The sequence below is a fragment of the Trachinotus anak genome, unplaced genomic scaffold, assembly GCF_046630095.1.
Source record: "Trachinotus anak isolate AG129_WGS33_773 ecotype Australia unplaced genomic scaffold, CSIRO_AGI_Tana_v1 ptg000023l, whole genome shotgun sequence".
In the NCBI taxonomy this organism is placed as follows: Eukaryota; Metazoa; Chordata; class Actinopteri; order Carangiformes; family Carangidae; genus Trachinotus; species Trachinotus anak.
The window spans coordinates 31,499-48,961 of NW_027273874.1; the positions used below are offsets into that span (position 1 = coordinate 31,499).

Genomic DNA, 17,463 nt, shown 5'->3' on the forward strand with positions numbered 1-17,463 from the left:
TACCCTGTGGTCTGCTTACATTTAAAATAAACTGTTCGGTTTAATACAGTTAGTGTTAATAGAAATAGATCACTGCATCTGCTCTTGTAGTGTCAACAAATGTACCAAAAAGGTGAAGAATAGCCTGCCCGGATCTCAGACAGTTGTATTAGTGGTATGCGAGATCATTGCTGCATGTGCTAGAGCTGGTTGCAATGATGATGAACCAGTGGTCATGTGAACTGTCTCCGCCTGTAGGTTTCCTATGCGCGTCCAAGTTCTGCCTCCATCAGAGATGCAAATTTGTACGTCAGTGGCTTGCCAAAGACCATGACTCAGAAAGAACTGGAGCAGCTCTTCTCTCAGTATGGACGCATCATTACCTCACGTATTCTGGTGGACCAGGTGACTGGTGAGTAGAATGTGACAGCTGGCCCATTTTTTTTTTTTTTTTCACCTCAGCCCACCCCTCATATTCCTTTTTTACTATGCCTCTTTCCTCCCCCTACGTTCCACACTGACTCCCTAACAAAATGACACAGCTAGGCCCAAGAAATATATCAGAGGTGGTGGTTTGACGTCCCCAAAAAATGTAATTTTCCACTAGAGGTGTTCATAAATATGCATAGATGGATAGAATATGAAATGGGTGTTTAAGTAGCAGGACTCAATGCTTCATAATTTCTTTTTCCCTCCAATCTCCCTTCTGCCTGCACTTACCTTCTCTTGCTCTCTCCCCCTTTCTCTTCCCATCCCCAAGGTGTACATGCAATGCCTGTTTCATGGCAAGAAATTAAATGCATTTAGAGTAGTTATATTCTCAACTGTCATATGGAGTCAGAACCTTTGTGAAAGACTAATAAACAGAATCTTTCACTGGGACATTTCCCAATGGTTCTGTCACTGTGTGCTGCTGAAACATAAAGTTCCTTCAGGCATGCATTATGGGAATGACTGTCTTTATTTCTCAGACATAAAACCACTTGTTCCAAGAGAATTCATTTTGAGTTTTACATTAGTATGAATGAAACAATCTGTGATCCAGTTGTAAGAAGAGGGAAAACGCAATCACTAAAAAACAAAGCAAGATTGCAACCTGCAACCGGATACAAAGTTACTTATGTTTTCTTATGCATTTTAATATAGTGGATCTCAAGGATAAAATAATGAAACATTATGGGAATACACTACAAACATTGCAAATACTGGAGTGCATACAAATTCGATCGGCACAAACATTAAGAAAAATGCAGTTCTTACCAAGAAACAAAGCAGATATCAAAATGACGAATGTGCAGCAAGTAGTATTACCACAAGCAACATGGGGAACTGCAGTGATGGACCTCCTTTGACTTGGCAAAGGTACTGAAGCTCAAGGCTCTTTGGCAGACAGCAGGAAGAAACAAGACCAAGAGCGAAAAGACAGAAATGGATGTCCCAAGAGGGCAGTAAGAGGTAAAGAAGTTAAAGGAATAATATTGAACTTGTAACATCTGTTGTTCAAACGGAACAAGCAACCTTTTGAATTATGAGTTATTACACAAAATAGCAAGCTAACACTGAAAAGCAATGTAGTAGCTAGATAATATTAACTTGTAATGTTAGCTTGCAAATTACGATTAACAAAAAATTACTAGCAGCATTCAGTGTAATGCTAGTAATCTAGCTGTCTGTAAAGTTTGAGTTACAATGGTGTTTGTTTTTTTTTTTTTTTTCTCTCCACTTCTTTCTGCCATCTTGGGACGTCTGTGCATGTCGTACTCTTCGGTCTTGGTCTTGTTTCTCCCTGCTGCCCACCAGTGTCCCATGATGTGAAAGTTTCACTTTGCTGCTGTGGCTCAGTCACTTTTTCACCTCCCCCATTTTTATGCTGTTTCAGTATTTGCAGTATTTCAGGATGTGGATCACATTTTCTTTCTTAATGTCATAGTAATCTCAGCAATGTTTGTGAAACATTCAAGTGGAATAGGTCCGCGATTTGTATAGCAGACTGACAAATGCACAAAAAGCATATCTTGTATAAAAATGTCCATATACCTCAATTTTTATGGTTTAAAAAATGTTAGGTCATATTAATGAGACTTTTAGCTGAATAAGTTCTCACTTCTGTTTTTAAAAAAAACAAAAAACAAAACTTTGTAGGGTTGCAGACCAGTAATGCACTCTCAGAGCAATGACCTGCGCTTTGAGATGCCCCATTGTTTACAGATGTGGTTCAGGTAAAATAATCGTGATTACACTGTTTGGGGGAAATAAATTGCAAATTTGCAATCGCTTAATCTACTCATAAAAACTCAGGTTTATTGACACTTAACTGTTTAAGCTGTTTCAGTGACGTTCACACTGTATATCAGAACTGAATGTTTACATGGCTGTCAAGAGAAATTCAGCATGTAACTAATATGACTGTATCCTCTGCTCAGGCGTTTCCAGAGGGGTTGGCTTTATTCGTTTTGACCGGCGAGTTGAGGCTGAGGAGGCCATCAAGGGTCTAAACTGTCAGAAGCCGCCTGGTGCCACTGAACCTATTACAGTCAAGTTTGCAAACAACCCTAGCCAGAAGACCAGCCAGGCACTGCTGTCCCAGCTGTATCAGTCACCCAATCGAAGGTACCCAGGACCCCTCGCACAGCAGGCACAACGCTTCAGGTAAAAGGGGCACACCAAAAAAGAGAGAGAAAAAAAATAAATAAATCTGATCAGAGCCAAGCATAGCTAATACTGCTAGTGATGTAGAATCTGTTGACCCTCTGAGGCGTTTTGAAATTAGCATTTAAATTGTCTCACAGCAGTATTATGAAAATATTCTGTGTTGGAGCTCATCAATACTCTGAACAGAATAATTCATCCCCATATTCACATTTTCAACTTTGCTGTGTTCCTCCTGTTGCAGATGTAGGCCTACAACACAATTGGGTTGAGCAGATTTTGACACATATGGAAATGAGATGAGCAATACTCTGGTGGATAATTCAATAGATGGTCTGAAAAGTTTTTGACAGTTACCCTAGTTAGTTGCCATAAATGTGGAAATGAATCCATAAATGAATTTGCTCCTCAGTCCACTGATTGACCTCAGTGGTAAGCAAAAAATCACAATTTGTGGAAATTGAATTTTTATGTAAAGTGTTTAGGAAGCTGCAATATTTCCACTATCTTGGGCTTTTCTGTGTGAACTGAATGGCTTCATTTGGCTGTGTCTTGGGATTTACTTTACTTGAAAAACAATTGACTTTAATTATGGCGTCAGAACTATTACTCATCTCTGTCATCCAGTCAAAATGCATCATCACCTTCATAAACAACTTACTTTATGTTGAAATTAATGTAATGTTTGTGTGTTTTCTTTTTTAAGGTTGGACAATCTGCTGAACATGGCCTATGGAGTCAAAAGGTAAATAGATTTTCTTTTTAGATTTGATAAGATGTGTTAATTGATCCTGTGGGAAATTCAAACCTAACACAAGGGAGCTGATGAGATACATTTTTTTTTTTTTTTTTTTTTTTTTTCCCTTCATGAGCTCTTGGCAGTATTGCATAGGTAGTGAACACGGCATAAGGTATCTCTGATTCAGTAGTATTAGGTTGTTGATCAAAGAAAAATGCTTTTGTGTGCACGCATTGGTGCTCTTTACAAACAAATGTATACATAATTAAGCTGGTTTGTGTGAATCAAGCTGCTTTGTCTTAAAGCAAGTAATGATGTAAATATTTGGTGTATATGCAAGATACAGAAAGGTATGTATGGTATAAGTAGGGGAAGGTAGGGCCAGAGCCAAACATGCTCCTAGGAGGAGACCAGCGGGAGGTGTCACTACCTGCTCTTCTGACCTGAGACAATCACTTTCCCTCTGCCATAGAGTCGATGAAAGCTCAATTCCTGGGGCCAACACTAATTTAGGGCATAAATAAATTCTGCTGTTAGACACACACATCTAGTTTTTGTTTGTTTGTTTGTTGTTTTGTTTTTGTTTTGTTTTTAAATCCACATGGACACATTTCTCCTGCACCAAGTCCAGTCGTAAGAACAGGTCACACAGTGGCATTCAAACCCAGGACCTTCTGGATATGATGTAGCAGTGTTAACCACTGAGCTAGCACACGATATAGATTGGTAACTGACAGCATATTTCGCATTTGTACATTACATTAATTCATTCTTGTGCAGAGTTTTAAAAGCAGAAGTGTCTGGTCCATGCTGCTGGCCATGAAATGTGTAATAATATTTTCTAAGTTACCACAAGCAAGGTCATTTTCATGAGTTCATGATGGCTCTGTTACTGTATGGATATTGGCCAGACTGTACAACATACACGTCCTTAAGTTAAACATAACCATGTGCAGTCATCTGTGCTGTAAATTTTGACTGATTCAGTGTGTCCCTCTCTAAAATCAGGTTAGTGACAGTGATGCAGTGACGTGCTTTAATCCCAACATAATGTCACAACATGTCTAGATTAAAGCATTGTCTATTGTGCTTGTCTACATAACAAAGGACAGAATTTTACAATCTCTTTCTTGCTATTGCACAAAATTGCATACTTGTATTTTGAGCTACATACTTTTACCTTGATCTATTATGGACAGCCCTGTCCTGTTTAAACTTGGTTGCGTCAGACATCTTTCAGGATTCACCAGGATACCAGTTTGTCTAAGTTCAGTTTTTTAAGAATGCCTTCCTCGGGTATGATTGAAGTCCAGTCCCCTGAAAGCTCAAAGGCCCGTCACCGGCGACAATAGACTTGTGATTTCTTTTCTGCCCTGCTCGTTGGCTGACGTCTTGGTTGCCAAATCTCTCTCCGGGTCCTTGATGCTGGGAGCACACCTGTCATGGTGGATGTTCCCTGAGAGGCCAACTGGAGCAGCTAATCTTACATGACACCTGCTGCAATAATTCATAGGCTTTCCATGCACTTAGAATTTTGTTTCTTCAAACTGCAAAACCACATTTACCAAAGGCTAGGACTTTGTGTGCTATTTTATTCCAGTCTTGGCACACAGTCCAACTTGGATATGGTGCTTATTTACCATTAACTCTGCAGTTTTTGGTTGTGATTAAATTATTCTGTCCCTCTGTCTTTGTAGGCACATGGTCAGCTCAAAAAGCTGCTAAAGTTAGATTTGTCTGAACTGCACTCTTAGCTGCAAAGTCAGAATGACAACTCAGCTTTTCTTTTTTTTTGGATGAGGCTAATTTCATAACTTATTTCCCAGCTGAAGAAAAAATATTTACTTATCAAAGAATATCTTGTTCATCTGATGATTTATGAAGACGTGTTAACACTGTGACCAAGAGCAACGTAAACATGGCACAGAATGAAGTGTAGCCAGTGCTGATCCCTGTAGAGACTTGTCAGATTCTGTTAGGCATGTTGGCACGATCTCTTGTCTTATAAAAAGGCCAGTTTTACCCTCGTTTTGGCTCTTGCCTTGAACCATGTTACTTTTTGTATTTTTACAGCAGGTTCTCCCCCATGGCCATTGACGGGGTGACCAGCTTGGCTGGCATCAACATCCCGGGGCACGCAGGGACTGGCTGGTGTATCTTCGTCTACAACCTGGCTCCCGATGCAGATGAAAGCATCCTTTGGCAGATGTTTGGGCCGTTTGGTGCCGTCACAAACGTCAAAGTTATTCGCGACTTCAACACAAACAAGTGCAAAGGATTTGGTTTTGTCACCATGACTAACTACGACGAGGCAGCTGTGGCCATCGCCAGCTTGAATGGATACCGCCTCGGGGACAGAGTGCTGCAAGTCTCATTCAAAACCAACAAAACACACAAAGCCTAATACCCACTGAGATTGTTTGTAGAAAACTCAGCAGAAAATGGAAACAGAAAATGGAAGCGTATCGACCGTAACTTTCTACATTAGTAAAAACAGCTTTGTAAATCAGTGTTACGAAGAAAAACAATATTTAGCGTCCAACAATGTGATTTCTTTTTTTTTTTTCCATTGCTACGCTTTGAATCTTCTCAATATACTTTTAAAACAGGAAAAAAAATACAGCAGGTTTTAATGCCTGTGATGTTGAATTCTCTTACTGTCTTTACAGATGGACCATCTAAAACATTACTATAGGTTTTGTCATTTTGTTGCACATCTGCTTTGAAACAGTAAGTCTTGTAAGGTTATGTGTAGTGATTTTCTTTGTATTTTTGTGTCCTGATTTGCCTTAGGTGCGTTATGCCTTCAGTGGTTAGCAAGTACTTATTTTGATCTCTTTGCGGTTTTGTTGATTTTGCAAGTGTTCTGTTTATTGTACTATGAGTTGGTTCTTGGTTGGCTGCATAATGTTGCTTATTGTAAACTTAACGGATAAAAGACAAAAAAAAAATTCTTAAAGCAGTACCTTGCCAAAGAGCTAAGAACCTCTTTGATGTGGGTTTAAAAAGCATCTATTTTTATAAAAAGAAAAATTTGGAGAAACTTTTTACTGGACCTGGAACAAAATATTTTGACTTGGATACTTTGAGAAATATCTTCATATGACACCTTGTGAGCTTTTGAACTTTACAAGAAAGTTTGCAGTGGTTGAAATTTCTGGAGAGATTTATGATGTAAAAGATACCTTTTGAGATCTTTGTATTATCTTTAGATTATAGAATCAATGGCAGTGCTGGTTTCATTTGTAAAATCATCTGTGGGTCCCCCTGTCATCCTGGTTGTTACGACTAGCAACTCGCTTTCCGATTTGGTTTGGAAATCGACAAAAATACAAAGGTTTATTCGCAAAAAGTGCATGCAAAATTATAAAGTGGAGATATCTCTTAAAAGGTAAATGGGGGATAAAAATCAGTTCTTCCTAAAGGATTCCCTTCAGACGGAGCTCATGGTGTTCTGTGGTGTACCTACGATATATCATTAGACTGATTTTGTCTTAATATCAACCAATAAAGGGTTTTTACATACTTTGTATGAAAGAATGAGGACAAGCCAATGAAGGCTGCAGCTTAAGAAAACCTAGTCTGAAGAATAGAACGGATTACTCCTGAGCTTTGAGCTATGTAAATAAGTCCTTTTTTATGTTGAGTATTTGGCAGACTTCTTTTGGTTCTAGTTTGGACTTCATTGGAAAGTGTGATATTATATATATCGTTTTCTTTTTTCTTTTATGGAGTATGTACGGTATTTTCATTTTGGATATTAACCTTTTCGTTTCAGTTTCCCTTGAGTTGAAAAACTTGATTTGTTGTCCTATGGACTAGCATTACAGTGCATCAAATTTGTTGGTTGTTTGGTCTGTAGATAGTCTTGCTTCGTAAAAAAGGTATTAAGAAACTATAGACATTTGTTTTTGTTTTTTATATATAAACATTATAGATATATATTTATGTGGTAAAGAATGGATATAAACCACAGTTTTGAACTATTTGATTTTTCTTTTTTTCATACTCATATATATATATATATATATATATACGTAATGCATATAACCTGTCTTTAAAATCGTAAAAAGGTGTATATTGCTTTATTCACTTCAGGGGAAGGTCAGTGAAGCAGTTCCATTAACAATAGCAAAATTGGTTGCAGGAGTTTGTCGAACAACATCTAACTCATCTTGAACAAACAAATGGAGGCTGTCGAGCCTTAGATGCACTGAGTACTGCACCTGCATCCTGCTTGGTATTTAAACCAATTACTAGTCATGCTTCCCCTTAAATGAGCAGTGTGCTATGCATTATATAATTATCTTTGCAACTGCTTTTTCTTGTTTATCTATTCCTTCTTTGTGTTACTTGTAAAAGTTAAACTTTAAGTCTAGATGAGTTGTGATACTTGCTGCTTTGGGGTAGAGATGACATTTTTCATGCCTGACCTGTCATTGTTGAAAATAACTTTTTTCTTTTTTGTAACTTCATGATGATTTGGTCTTGAAAAATTGTGCTGATGGTCTGACATGAAAAAATGTTCCCTTTCACCCCTCTTATCTCAATTCTTAATATGAGAATGATTATTTATTTGAAGTTGTATAGTCTGACTTGGTTCACAGCATTTTTGGAATAGAATATCTTTTGTTGAGTATTTAAAAGGATGTACATGTTCTTTACTTTGTGTTTGGATACTTTGGATTTTTTCCATGTTCGGTACATCAATAAATAAGTTGAAGGGCAATGCAGCTTTGTGAATGGATCCCATCATTCCTTTTTGCCTTGCCAGTATAACATGTAAAGATGTCAGCAATTCATATTCACCACTCATTTAGAAAATAGTTAAAATTGTTCTATCCCTATGTTTTAAGTTGGCACCCCCCCCCACCCTATATATATATATATATATATATATATATATATATATATATATATATCTATATATATCTATATATATATCTATATATCTCTATATATCTATATATATCTATCTATCTATATATATAGATATAGATATATAGATATATATATATATATATATATATATATATATATATATATATATATAGATATATATATAGATATATATATATATATATATATATAGATATATAGATATATCTATATATATATATAGATATATAGATATATAGATATATATAGATATAGATATATAGATATATATAGATATAGATATATAGATATATCTATAGATATAGATATAGATATATCTATATATATATAAAATAAATTAAAAAAATATATTAATTTTATTTATTTTAATTTTTCTCATGCTCCACTTGAGGCCGACAGCCTTGCTGAAGATGGAATGGCCTGCTTTGAAGTGCGCTTCCCTACTGCGCAGCCACCTCACACTGCCCAACTGTCATTTTAGGGGCATTGCAAGGACACCGATGGAAGTCGCTGAATATACCACACTGCCTTTTTGTCTGATGTATTCACTGTTTGGGCCAAAAAAAAAAAAAGAGTTCCAGCATGTCACTCAATTTAATGAAACCACTATTTATGGCATGCTCAATCATGTAGCCATACTTGCACTCTGTTGGCTAGCGGACGATAAGGAGGCTAATCTGTGCTCTGCTTAAAAAGCTTTCTGAGTCTCTCCCATATTTACTGTGCCATTAGCCTGCATGTTGGAACAGAAGTAATCTCTCCTGACAGCAGTTTTTACTGTAAAGGGAGGGTTTTTCCAGTTTAAATGCATCTCATATGTCAATATTAAGATTGCACAGCACTTCTTGTGTTTGTTGTGCTTTACTGGAAAGATACTGATGTGAGGAGCTTTGGCTGAGTGACAGTATGTTTGGTTGTTCTGGCATGTTGGAGTCTCTTCTCCCAGCTGAAGCTGGTTTTATCATGGCAGACAAGTTCTGTGATTGGTCATCTTCTAGCTTTATGTTGTGATTACATGCTACTAGTAAAAATGCGATTAGGCTTTAGCACTTAATGGCCACCACAGATGAGTTGGTAAAAGCCACATCAATCTTAGTTATCCTACGTAAAGAGACAGATTTTCAGTCAGTCGGTTTCCCACTGGGGTTTTGACTGCTGGTTGAAAATTACTTTGACTCCTTTTTGAATGCTTTGGACAAGCAGTCATTCAGATCACACGATGAAGCACAAGGGGACAAAAATGAGCTTTTAACTTTGAAGAGGACACCATTTGATCCTGAGTGACGTCTCGCTGCTTTGTATGCAATTAAATTGTGTGTTTTAATAGAAGGTGCTTAATCAAAACTAACCTAGACCATAGAGGGAGAAGAAGTCATTACCGCACTGTGGCACCATCTGATCTGGCTCAGGCAGCGGTTCCCAGCCTTTTGTCAGACCGCCCTGTCAAAAGCACTCACCTGAATTGCTTTTAAACTATAGTGGTGGAAGTATTAAGATCGTGTAATTAAACAGAAGTTGCAGTACCACATTGCAAAAGTAGTTACAACATTCAAAATATTGAGAAAAAGGTACTTCAACTATAATGCAGAGTCAGTGATACAGTTTTTATATATGATTGAGTTGTGACCACTGAAGTGTTAGAGTATAAGCAGTAGTTGCAGCTGGTCTAAGTAAAGCAAATTCTCTTTTACTGTTTCATAAATTGTTCAATAACAGTTGATCAGATTTTATTAAAGCTGCTCAGTTGTACAGAGTTTGGTGAAATCACATAATTCCCAGCATGGTTCTGCCATATCCAAGGTCTGATCAACCTGAGAAGCTGAAAACACGTGTGGGTGCAGAACGTTTTGATTTGCAAGGTTAGGGTGAAATAAATGGGGTGAAGTAGCAATATTTCCCCTTGAAATGTAGTGAGTATGTGGGAAGTATCTCAAAATTGTACAGTATTGGAGTAAATGTACTAATTTACTCTCCACTGTTAAACTGTTATTTAACACTACTATATACACTCACTGAGCACTTTATTAGGAACACCATACCAATCATTTGCAGGTCCTCCCTTTACTCTCACAACAGCCTGAGTACTTCATGGCCTGGATTCCACAAGATGTTAGAACTTTCCTTTGAGATTCTGCACCATCACATCATTTCTGCACATTTGTCAGCTGCCAATCTCCTGGACTCCCACATCCCAAAGGTTATCTCCCGGATTCAGATCTGAACGACGACTTTTGCTTTTTGACATGGTGGAGGCAGCCATTAGAAGATGGTAAACTATGGCCATAAAGCGATGCACGTGGCCAGCAGCAAACCATGCTGAGATTGGTATTAAGGAGCCTAAAGTGTGACAAGAAAAGACAACATCGCACCACCATCAGCCTAGGCTGTTGACTCAAGGCAGGTTGGGTGCATGGATTCATGCTGTCGACACGGAATTCTGACCCCACCGTGCCTCAGCAGGAGTCTAGATAAATCAGACCAGACTACGTTTAGGTTTGGTGAGCCTGTGCCCACTGCAGCCTCAGATTTCTGTCCTGGCTGACATCTTGGTCTTGTGCTGTTGTAGCCGATCCACCTCGAGGTTTAACGTGTTGTCCATTGTGAGATGCTTCTCTGCTCACCACAGATGTAAAGACTCAGATCCTATAGTCTTTCTCTCAGCTCAGACTAGTCTGGCCAGTTGTCCTCTAACCTCTCTCCTCATCCATCATCGCCGGATGGCTTTTGTTTCTCACACTCTAGTCAACTCTCGAGACTGTTAAATCCCAGGAGATGTGCTGTTTCAGAAACACTCAAACCAGCCTGTCCTGCACCAACAATCACGCAACAGTCAAAGTCATTGAGATCCAAGAAAAGTTGAATCGAGGGCAACAATTCAAGTTTTCTTGGATGACTACGACAGTCACGGTCAAAGTCACTGAGATCATTTTCCCCCATTCTAACCTGTATCTGCAGGATTGTATGAATTGCACTGCTGCCACATGACTGTCATTGAAAAAATGAATGAAGAAGTGTACAGATGTGTTTTCTCAAAGTGGCAGAAGCTGCTAATTTCAACCATTAATCTTTTGATTTTTCCTCCAACTGTCATCTCTCTATTTCAACCATTTATCCAACAATTTATCCATTATTTTTAGCTTCTAATCGTAATTTAAATTTTTTCCAAATTAGTTTAGTTACCTTGGTAACTGCAGAAGGACGCCTGCTTGGGATAACTGGTTTAAGGAGCAGTAAAATGTGCTTGACGCTGTCTGTGCTCTCGTTTTGTTGGTACAAAAGCCTTTATCCTGTGTGCCCTTGACGTACAGTAGCTGTAAAGTGATGTAGCTTTGACCTACAGTTCCCACATGGCCAACATGTAGTGATCTGAACTCTACATCCTCTTTCCTCTACCCTACTTTTCAGTCTGTGTTAATGAAGAAAAGGGTCACACAGATGGTCCCTCCATTATCATGCCACCCATTTGCTGCTCTCACCCTCATAGCCGCCCCCTTGCACCCGTGAAATCTAACATACTGTAGCATGGTATGTCAAGAGACAGGAGATAAATAAAACATGCTTGTACATTTTGTCCAGAGCTGCTGATGTCAGCAGGTGCATGTAAACACATTTGCATATGGTCTGTCTGCCCATGTGATTTATTGCCCACCAGGTTTTCTATTGCGCTCATTTATAATTTGCACCTACCCTCCTCTTCAGATCCTGCAGCATCACAAAGGCCTTTTTAATCTCATGCTTTTCTCCTATTGTGTATGTTGAGAGCTTGTATTCAAGCACAGATAAATTGGATAATAAGAGTTAGTTAATGACAGCATGTTTGTGCTTTTGAACACAAAAGCAACAATGCTGCAGAAGTTGGAACGCCAGCACTCTGCACACGTACAAACTCCTCTCCACTGCGAAACTGGTGCACACTGAAAGCTTTTGAACATATGGACTTCACCTGAATGTGAGATACTGTCAGGCAAAAATCTAATAACTATTATTCTAAACTACAGTTTAAAGGTTACATTTTTTTAATATTTACTTTATTTATTTTAGTATTTACTTTACAATTCCAAGTTTCATAAACTGAGACAAACATGTTTTTTGTCATGTAGGCTAAGTGGGTCTACAAGTTGCTGATTGACAGGACTAATTTAACAGCTAATTACAGTTATGAATCTATCTGACTGACTGTTGATTTGTTCTTGACTTTAAGGGCTCATCTGAGAACAACACACTTGAAAGATCGTCATTTGCCCCCATAAAACTTGTTTAAAATGGTATTTCTGTACCTGGTAAGGAACCACTTTGGTTTTCAAAACACATTTTCTCGATATAATAAAGATGTTTTCATGGGAGAGTATGAACATGCAAGTCTTTTGTGACATTTCTGAAATGGACAAGCTAAACGTGTCCATGAGACAGTTCTCCTCCGCACATCCATCCTGTAAGAAATATCGTGTTTTATTTTGATCTGGCAGTGTCGCACTCAAATGAGAATGACTTTAAAGTTTTTATGCATCATGGAATACATTTTTATTCAGATGTAGTGTTGTGGGTGTGAGCGAAGCGCCGCTCCTCAGGAGTCCATCAGAGTCATTTTGAAACAATGAAACATGGTAAGATGCATTGTTTTCCCTTGTTTTCAGTCAGAGATTTCACACCACACATTGGCTACAGTACATTACTTTCTCTGCTGGAATTGGGGTAGATTGAATCAAAAGAATTTAGGATTAAATGTATTTGCTTTCAGCACATTACCCAGTTATCTGTTTGATACGAGCAAGGCTCAACTCTCCGTGTCCTAAAACACAGAGTGAGGAAGTGGAGACAAAAGTTTTTTTTTCTCCCTCAAATCCTAAAATAATGTGTGAGTCTCATTTTTGCCTGTCTAACGATAAGGGCCAGAAGCTGTTTGTCAACACAATCTGTTGCTATATTTTGTTGTTGAAGACTTTTTGCCTCCATAGTAAATGGTGCTAACCAGCCACTTGCCAGTAAACCAGTTGCCAATATCTGGTTCAGCTTCCTGAGGGCACACAGTCCCCTCTGCTTGACCCTCCAGGTCAGGATGCATGTGTCATTCATCTCACTTTGCTCTACGCACCGTTTTTCACTGAGTATTTGTCCTCTGCAGAGCATTGTCTTTCATCCACCGACGAAAATGCTCTTAAAAATTTCAAATAAAAAGGCTTTAAGCTGATTGGGGTGGAGTGGGTGCGTAGTGGTCCTTTATGTGACTTGTGTATGATCCCTTTAATGGCCCAGTGTCACGGATAATTCACAGGTAAATTCACAAGTGCCGCCTGTCTGTGCGAGGTTCTTCCATTAAGCACACCCTGAAATTTTCTTTTTAACAAGCGGTTACTAAGGGTTAGACGTGCTGCACCTGTCTATTTAAGAGGACAAGTGGTGATCAGTGGTCCTTGTTGGCTGTGCAGAACTCCAAACGAGTCAATTACAAAGTTGAAAACAGTGAAATGGAGTAAAAGTAGCAGTTTTGACCAGCTTGAAATTAATTAAATGTTGAAGGTCAAAGGAAATAAAACCCTTCTTTTAAAGCTCTGCGTGCAGAAATGCCCTGTTCTCCTTGCTGCCACTGACAGATGCCATGTGGCTTCCACAGTGTTGAATGCATCTCTTTTGCATCATATTTCCATTTGTCAGGCATCAATGAATCCTGCTCTGTATTGGACCTTGTTCTGCTGTCTTCCCATTTCTTGCCGTCCACGGTCAAACATGTTCAGTGATTGGATTTAAGTTCTTACATCACGAATGGTTGAAGCTTGGCGTCCTCCAGCCCTGTCAGATCAGCGCTGACTTCCATCAACAAGGCATCATCTATCTTCCCTAACGACGGCTCCATGTTGTTCTCCCTATGAGGCCTTGGCACCTCTGTTCCATAATGAGGCAGTGAAGAAAAGGGGTGCAGATTAGAATAACAGCCTTAACTAATCCATAACAGGCCGATGAGGCGCCACGTTTGGGGAAACCGTGTCATTTCTCATTTTGCAGTGCCATGGCAAAATCTCTCCTCTCTCTCAACCCCCCACGCAAAACAAGCCCCAAGAATAGCTGCTGTGGCAAGCCGCCGGCACAAGGACGGCAATCAACAACACATAGCTTCTTTCTCTGTCTCTCTCTCTCTCTTTTTCTCAGCTCTCGCCAATAGTCTGAGGAGAACAGACGGGAAATCCATGCCTCTGACTGTTGTCTTTGGAAATCAAAGATGAGTTTCAGCTCTGAGAAAACTACTGAGGAGACCAATCCCATCTCAGGGACAGAGGCTGTTCTGATTGCTATCGACAAGTTTTGTTGTTTAGTGATGGGCAAATGAAGCTTTCTTGAAATGGCAAGGCTTCCCAGCCAATATTTTTTGAAAATGGGTGAGTTTCTCATGGCTTTCAGTGCTCACTAGGAGCCCCTGCTGGTCAAACGAATTCACACCAGGCTGATCGATTGTAGATAAGGTCAAGGGTGCAATGAGAATGATTAGTTTTCACTGACAAATAGTTAACCTGCAGAGAACTTTCTGGTGAATGTGGCCAAAAAACAATAACACTTATGATGTTGACCTAACATCTCTGTGACAAAGTGGTTGGCACCGTTTACTGCTCAAAAAGGTTCACTGTTTCAACCTTCTACTGTAGCAGAACTGTAAGTAGAACTGTAAACTTAATATACAGTTGAAGAGACTTTTGTAGGAGGAAGAGCCTTTTTTACAAGTGCGTGTACAATGTGAAATTAAGGTCAGAGATGTTTGCATTTAAACAAGGAGCTTTAAAATGCTGTTTTGAGATTAGTAAAAGCAAGATGCAACTGTTCAATAGTCAGGTTTATACATGAACAGTACAATATATGCTGATGACACAGTCATATTGTACGTAAATGTAATTTACAGTAATGCAGTGAAGAAGAAAGGACCCAGAATAGAACCTAGCGGAACTCCTTTGTGCAAAGGATTTAATTTAGGATTTAGGAGAAGTCTGCAGTTACAGTCTGGCTTTCCTGAAGTCATCTCTAAGGTGGCTTCTTAATATGGTGCTAATATCCATGTAACAAAATCAAATGTGTATAATTACCTATCATAAAGGTCATAGCCGCAACCTGTCACAGTGTTGCACTCTAGTAAAATCCCCAAAAAGTCGTCTCAGGCGGGAAGAGTCACAGCCCTGTTGTGCAGCGGCTGTAGCTGGATTCAACAGGAGCGCAGACTGAGGAGCTGCTGCAGTTCTGGCCATTTTCTACCACTTAACAAGGAAACACTTGCAGGGAATTACATGAATGACAATGGTGGGGAATGCAGAGCAGCTAGAGTCAGGTTTAATTAGCAATTTCAACCCCCCCCCCCTTTTTAAGCATCAACGGTTGAACAATTTACTGACAAAGCAAGCATATTAGAATTGAGAGTGAAAGCTGAAACTGAAAGCTAACACACCTCTAACACACTCTAATGACCTTCCATTTCAAATACCTCATCATCTGCTGATGTAAAATGTACGTCTGGGTGTGGAACAAAGACACCAAAAGCATGCAAGAGGACAGAGAGGATTTTTGGACGTTCTCGACAGATTGTAACACCCCACTGTGTGTGCTGATAAATGCATGAGGCCTTAATGAAAGCTCAGCATGACTGTGTCTGTTTGTCCTACAAGCCAATTTCTGTGTGCTGCACATCTGGATGTGTTTTGCATGTTTATGATGTGCCCATACATTTACATGATGTGAGGTTTGCATCGCTGTGTTTACACGTGTGCTAGGCGGAGGGTGAAGTAGCTGCCGGCTGTTTTGCCAGCGTCTGTTCCGCTGTAATAAGGCCTGATTTAAAGTTGACCAGAGCACACCAGGAATAGTGCCTCGCTCCTCATTTCCTCTGCTGCCAGTGGAGATGAGATCTCTTCACAATATTTACCCAGGGAATAATGTTGTTTGATTTGACTCTCTTCTGGGTGTGTCTCTGTGAGCGCTATTTTCGCCCACTGCTGCCACTGAGAGAGGAAGCAGACAGAAGATCTGTCCACGGGAAGAAAAAAAGAGCCTCAGATCATTGTTTATGGATGATGCTGGGTCGGAGTATTTCTGTGCTCGGCCTTCAGAATGTGAAGCTACTGTGTTGCACTGTTGGTAGCGTGACTCACAGTCTGTTTCTTAGCTTATTGCATTTCACTTCAATGCTCCTGACCAACTCAGGTTGGATTCAGTGTGAGGATGCTGCACTTCAGATGCAAGGAAGGAGAAAGGAAGCGTTGTCCCGATAGCACATTGAGCACGGACACAGACATGCCAAAGCCTGTGTCTTGGTGGTTGTTTTGTGTTTGTTTTCGTGGTCATTTAGCATCTTTTTGAAGTCATTTTGTGTCTCTTTGTATTATTCTCTTTGTCTCTCTGTACACATTTTGCATCACATTGTGGCTGTTTTGTGTCTCCTGGTTGTTGTGCATCTCTTCGTTGCGTAAATTTGCATCTCCTTGTAGTCATTTAGCATGTTCTTGCAGTCATTTTGTGAATCTTTGTAGTTGTTTTGTGTCATTTATCTCTCTTTGTAGTTGTTTTGTGTTTCTTTCTGTGGGGTTTGTCTGTTTGTGGTCATTTTTGTTGTAATTTTGGGTTGTTTCTCATCTCTTTTTGGACTTTTGAATGAGCAATAGGCACATTCTGAAAGTAAAGCAACATGCATACCAAAACTGCGGCTGAGCTTCACTATATCTCTACGTACTTCAGCCTCAGCTGAAGCACTCTCTGACCTCTTGGCCCCCAGTCATGTGCCCCGTAGGCCTGTTCAGTGATCCATCCAAAACAAACGTGTTTGTGAAACTCCAAAAACAGATGTTTTGCATTCTGAAATAAATCTATTTGATGTATTTAGTAACATGGATGGATTTCATACGCATTCAAGTTTAATGTTTTCACAACATGGATGTGAGTGTTTTAGTGCAGACAGAATTGAAGAGACGTGTGCTGTCAAGGCTTTATTAAACCATCACTACTGATCATTTATACTGAGGCAAGTGTTGCTTTTAGGAGAAAAAACAAGGGGGAAAAAAGCCAATACTCAAAACTAGTTAGCTTTCCTAACAAAGCACCATATCAAAATGTCCATTTTATTATGTGTAGCGGCTATTCAAAGCTAAGGTAGGGCTTGGGAATCCTCTGGGATTGTGGGTTGTATTTACCCACCCTGAGTTTCCTTAGCAGCTCAGCTTGAATGCTGC

The 17,463-nt window shown here is 39.3% G+C and overlaps 1 protein-coding gene across 6 annotated transcripts in view; it reads left to right on the forward strand.

Annotated features, from left to right (window-relative positions):
• The window catches only part of elavl2 (ELAV like neuron-specific RNA binding protein 2), a 31,266-nt gene extending 23,170 nt beyond the window's left edge, over positions 1–8,096 (forward strand). For 5 of the 6 annotated variants that reach the window (XM_071459399.1, XM_071459397.1, XM_071459395.1 and 2 more), the window contains 4 exons: positions 238–391; positions 2,403–2,628; positions 3,335–3,373; positions 5,441–8,096. In XM_071459399.1, the coding sequence (XP_071315500.1) occupies positions 238–391; positions 2,403–2,628; positions 3,335–3,373; positions 5,441–5,771 (750 nt within the window). In that variant the 3' untranslated portion in view covers positions 5,772–8,096. The remainder of the gene's footprint in view (positions 1–237; positions 392–2,402; positions 2,629–3,334; positions 3,374–5,440) is intronic. The other variant, XM_071459400.1, reaches the window with a different exon arrangement.
• The last annotated feature ends 9,367 nt before the right edge of the window (positions 8,097–17,463 follow it).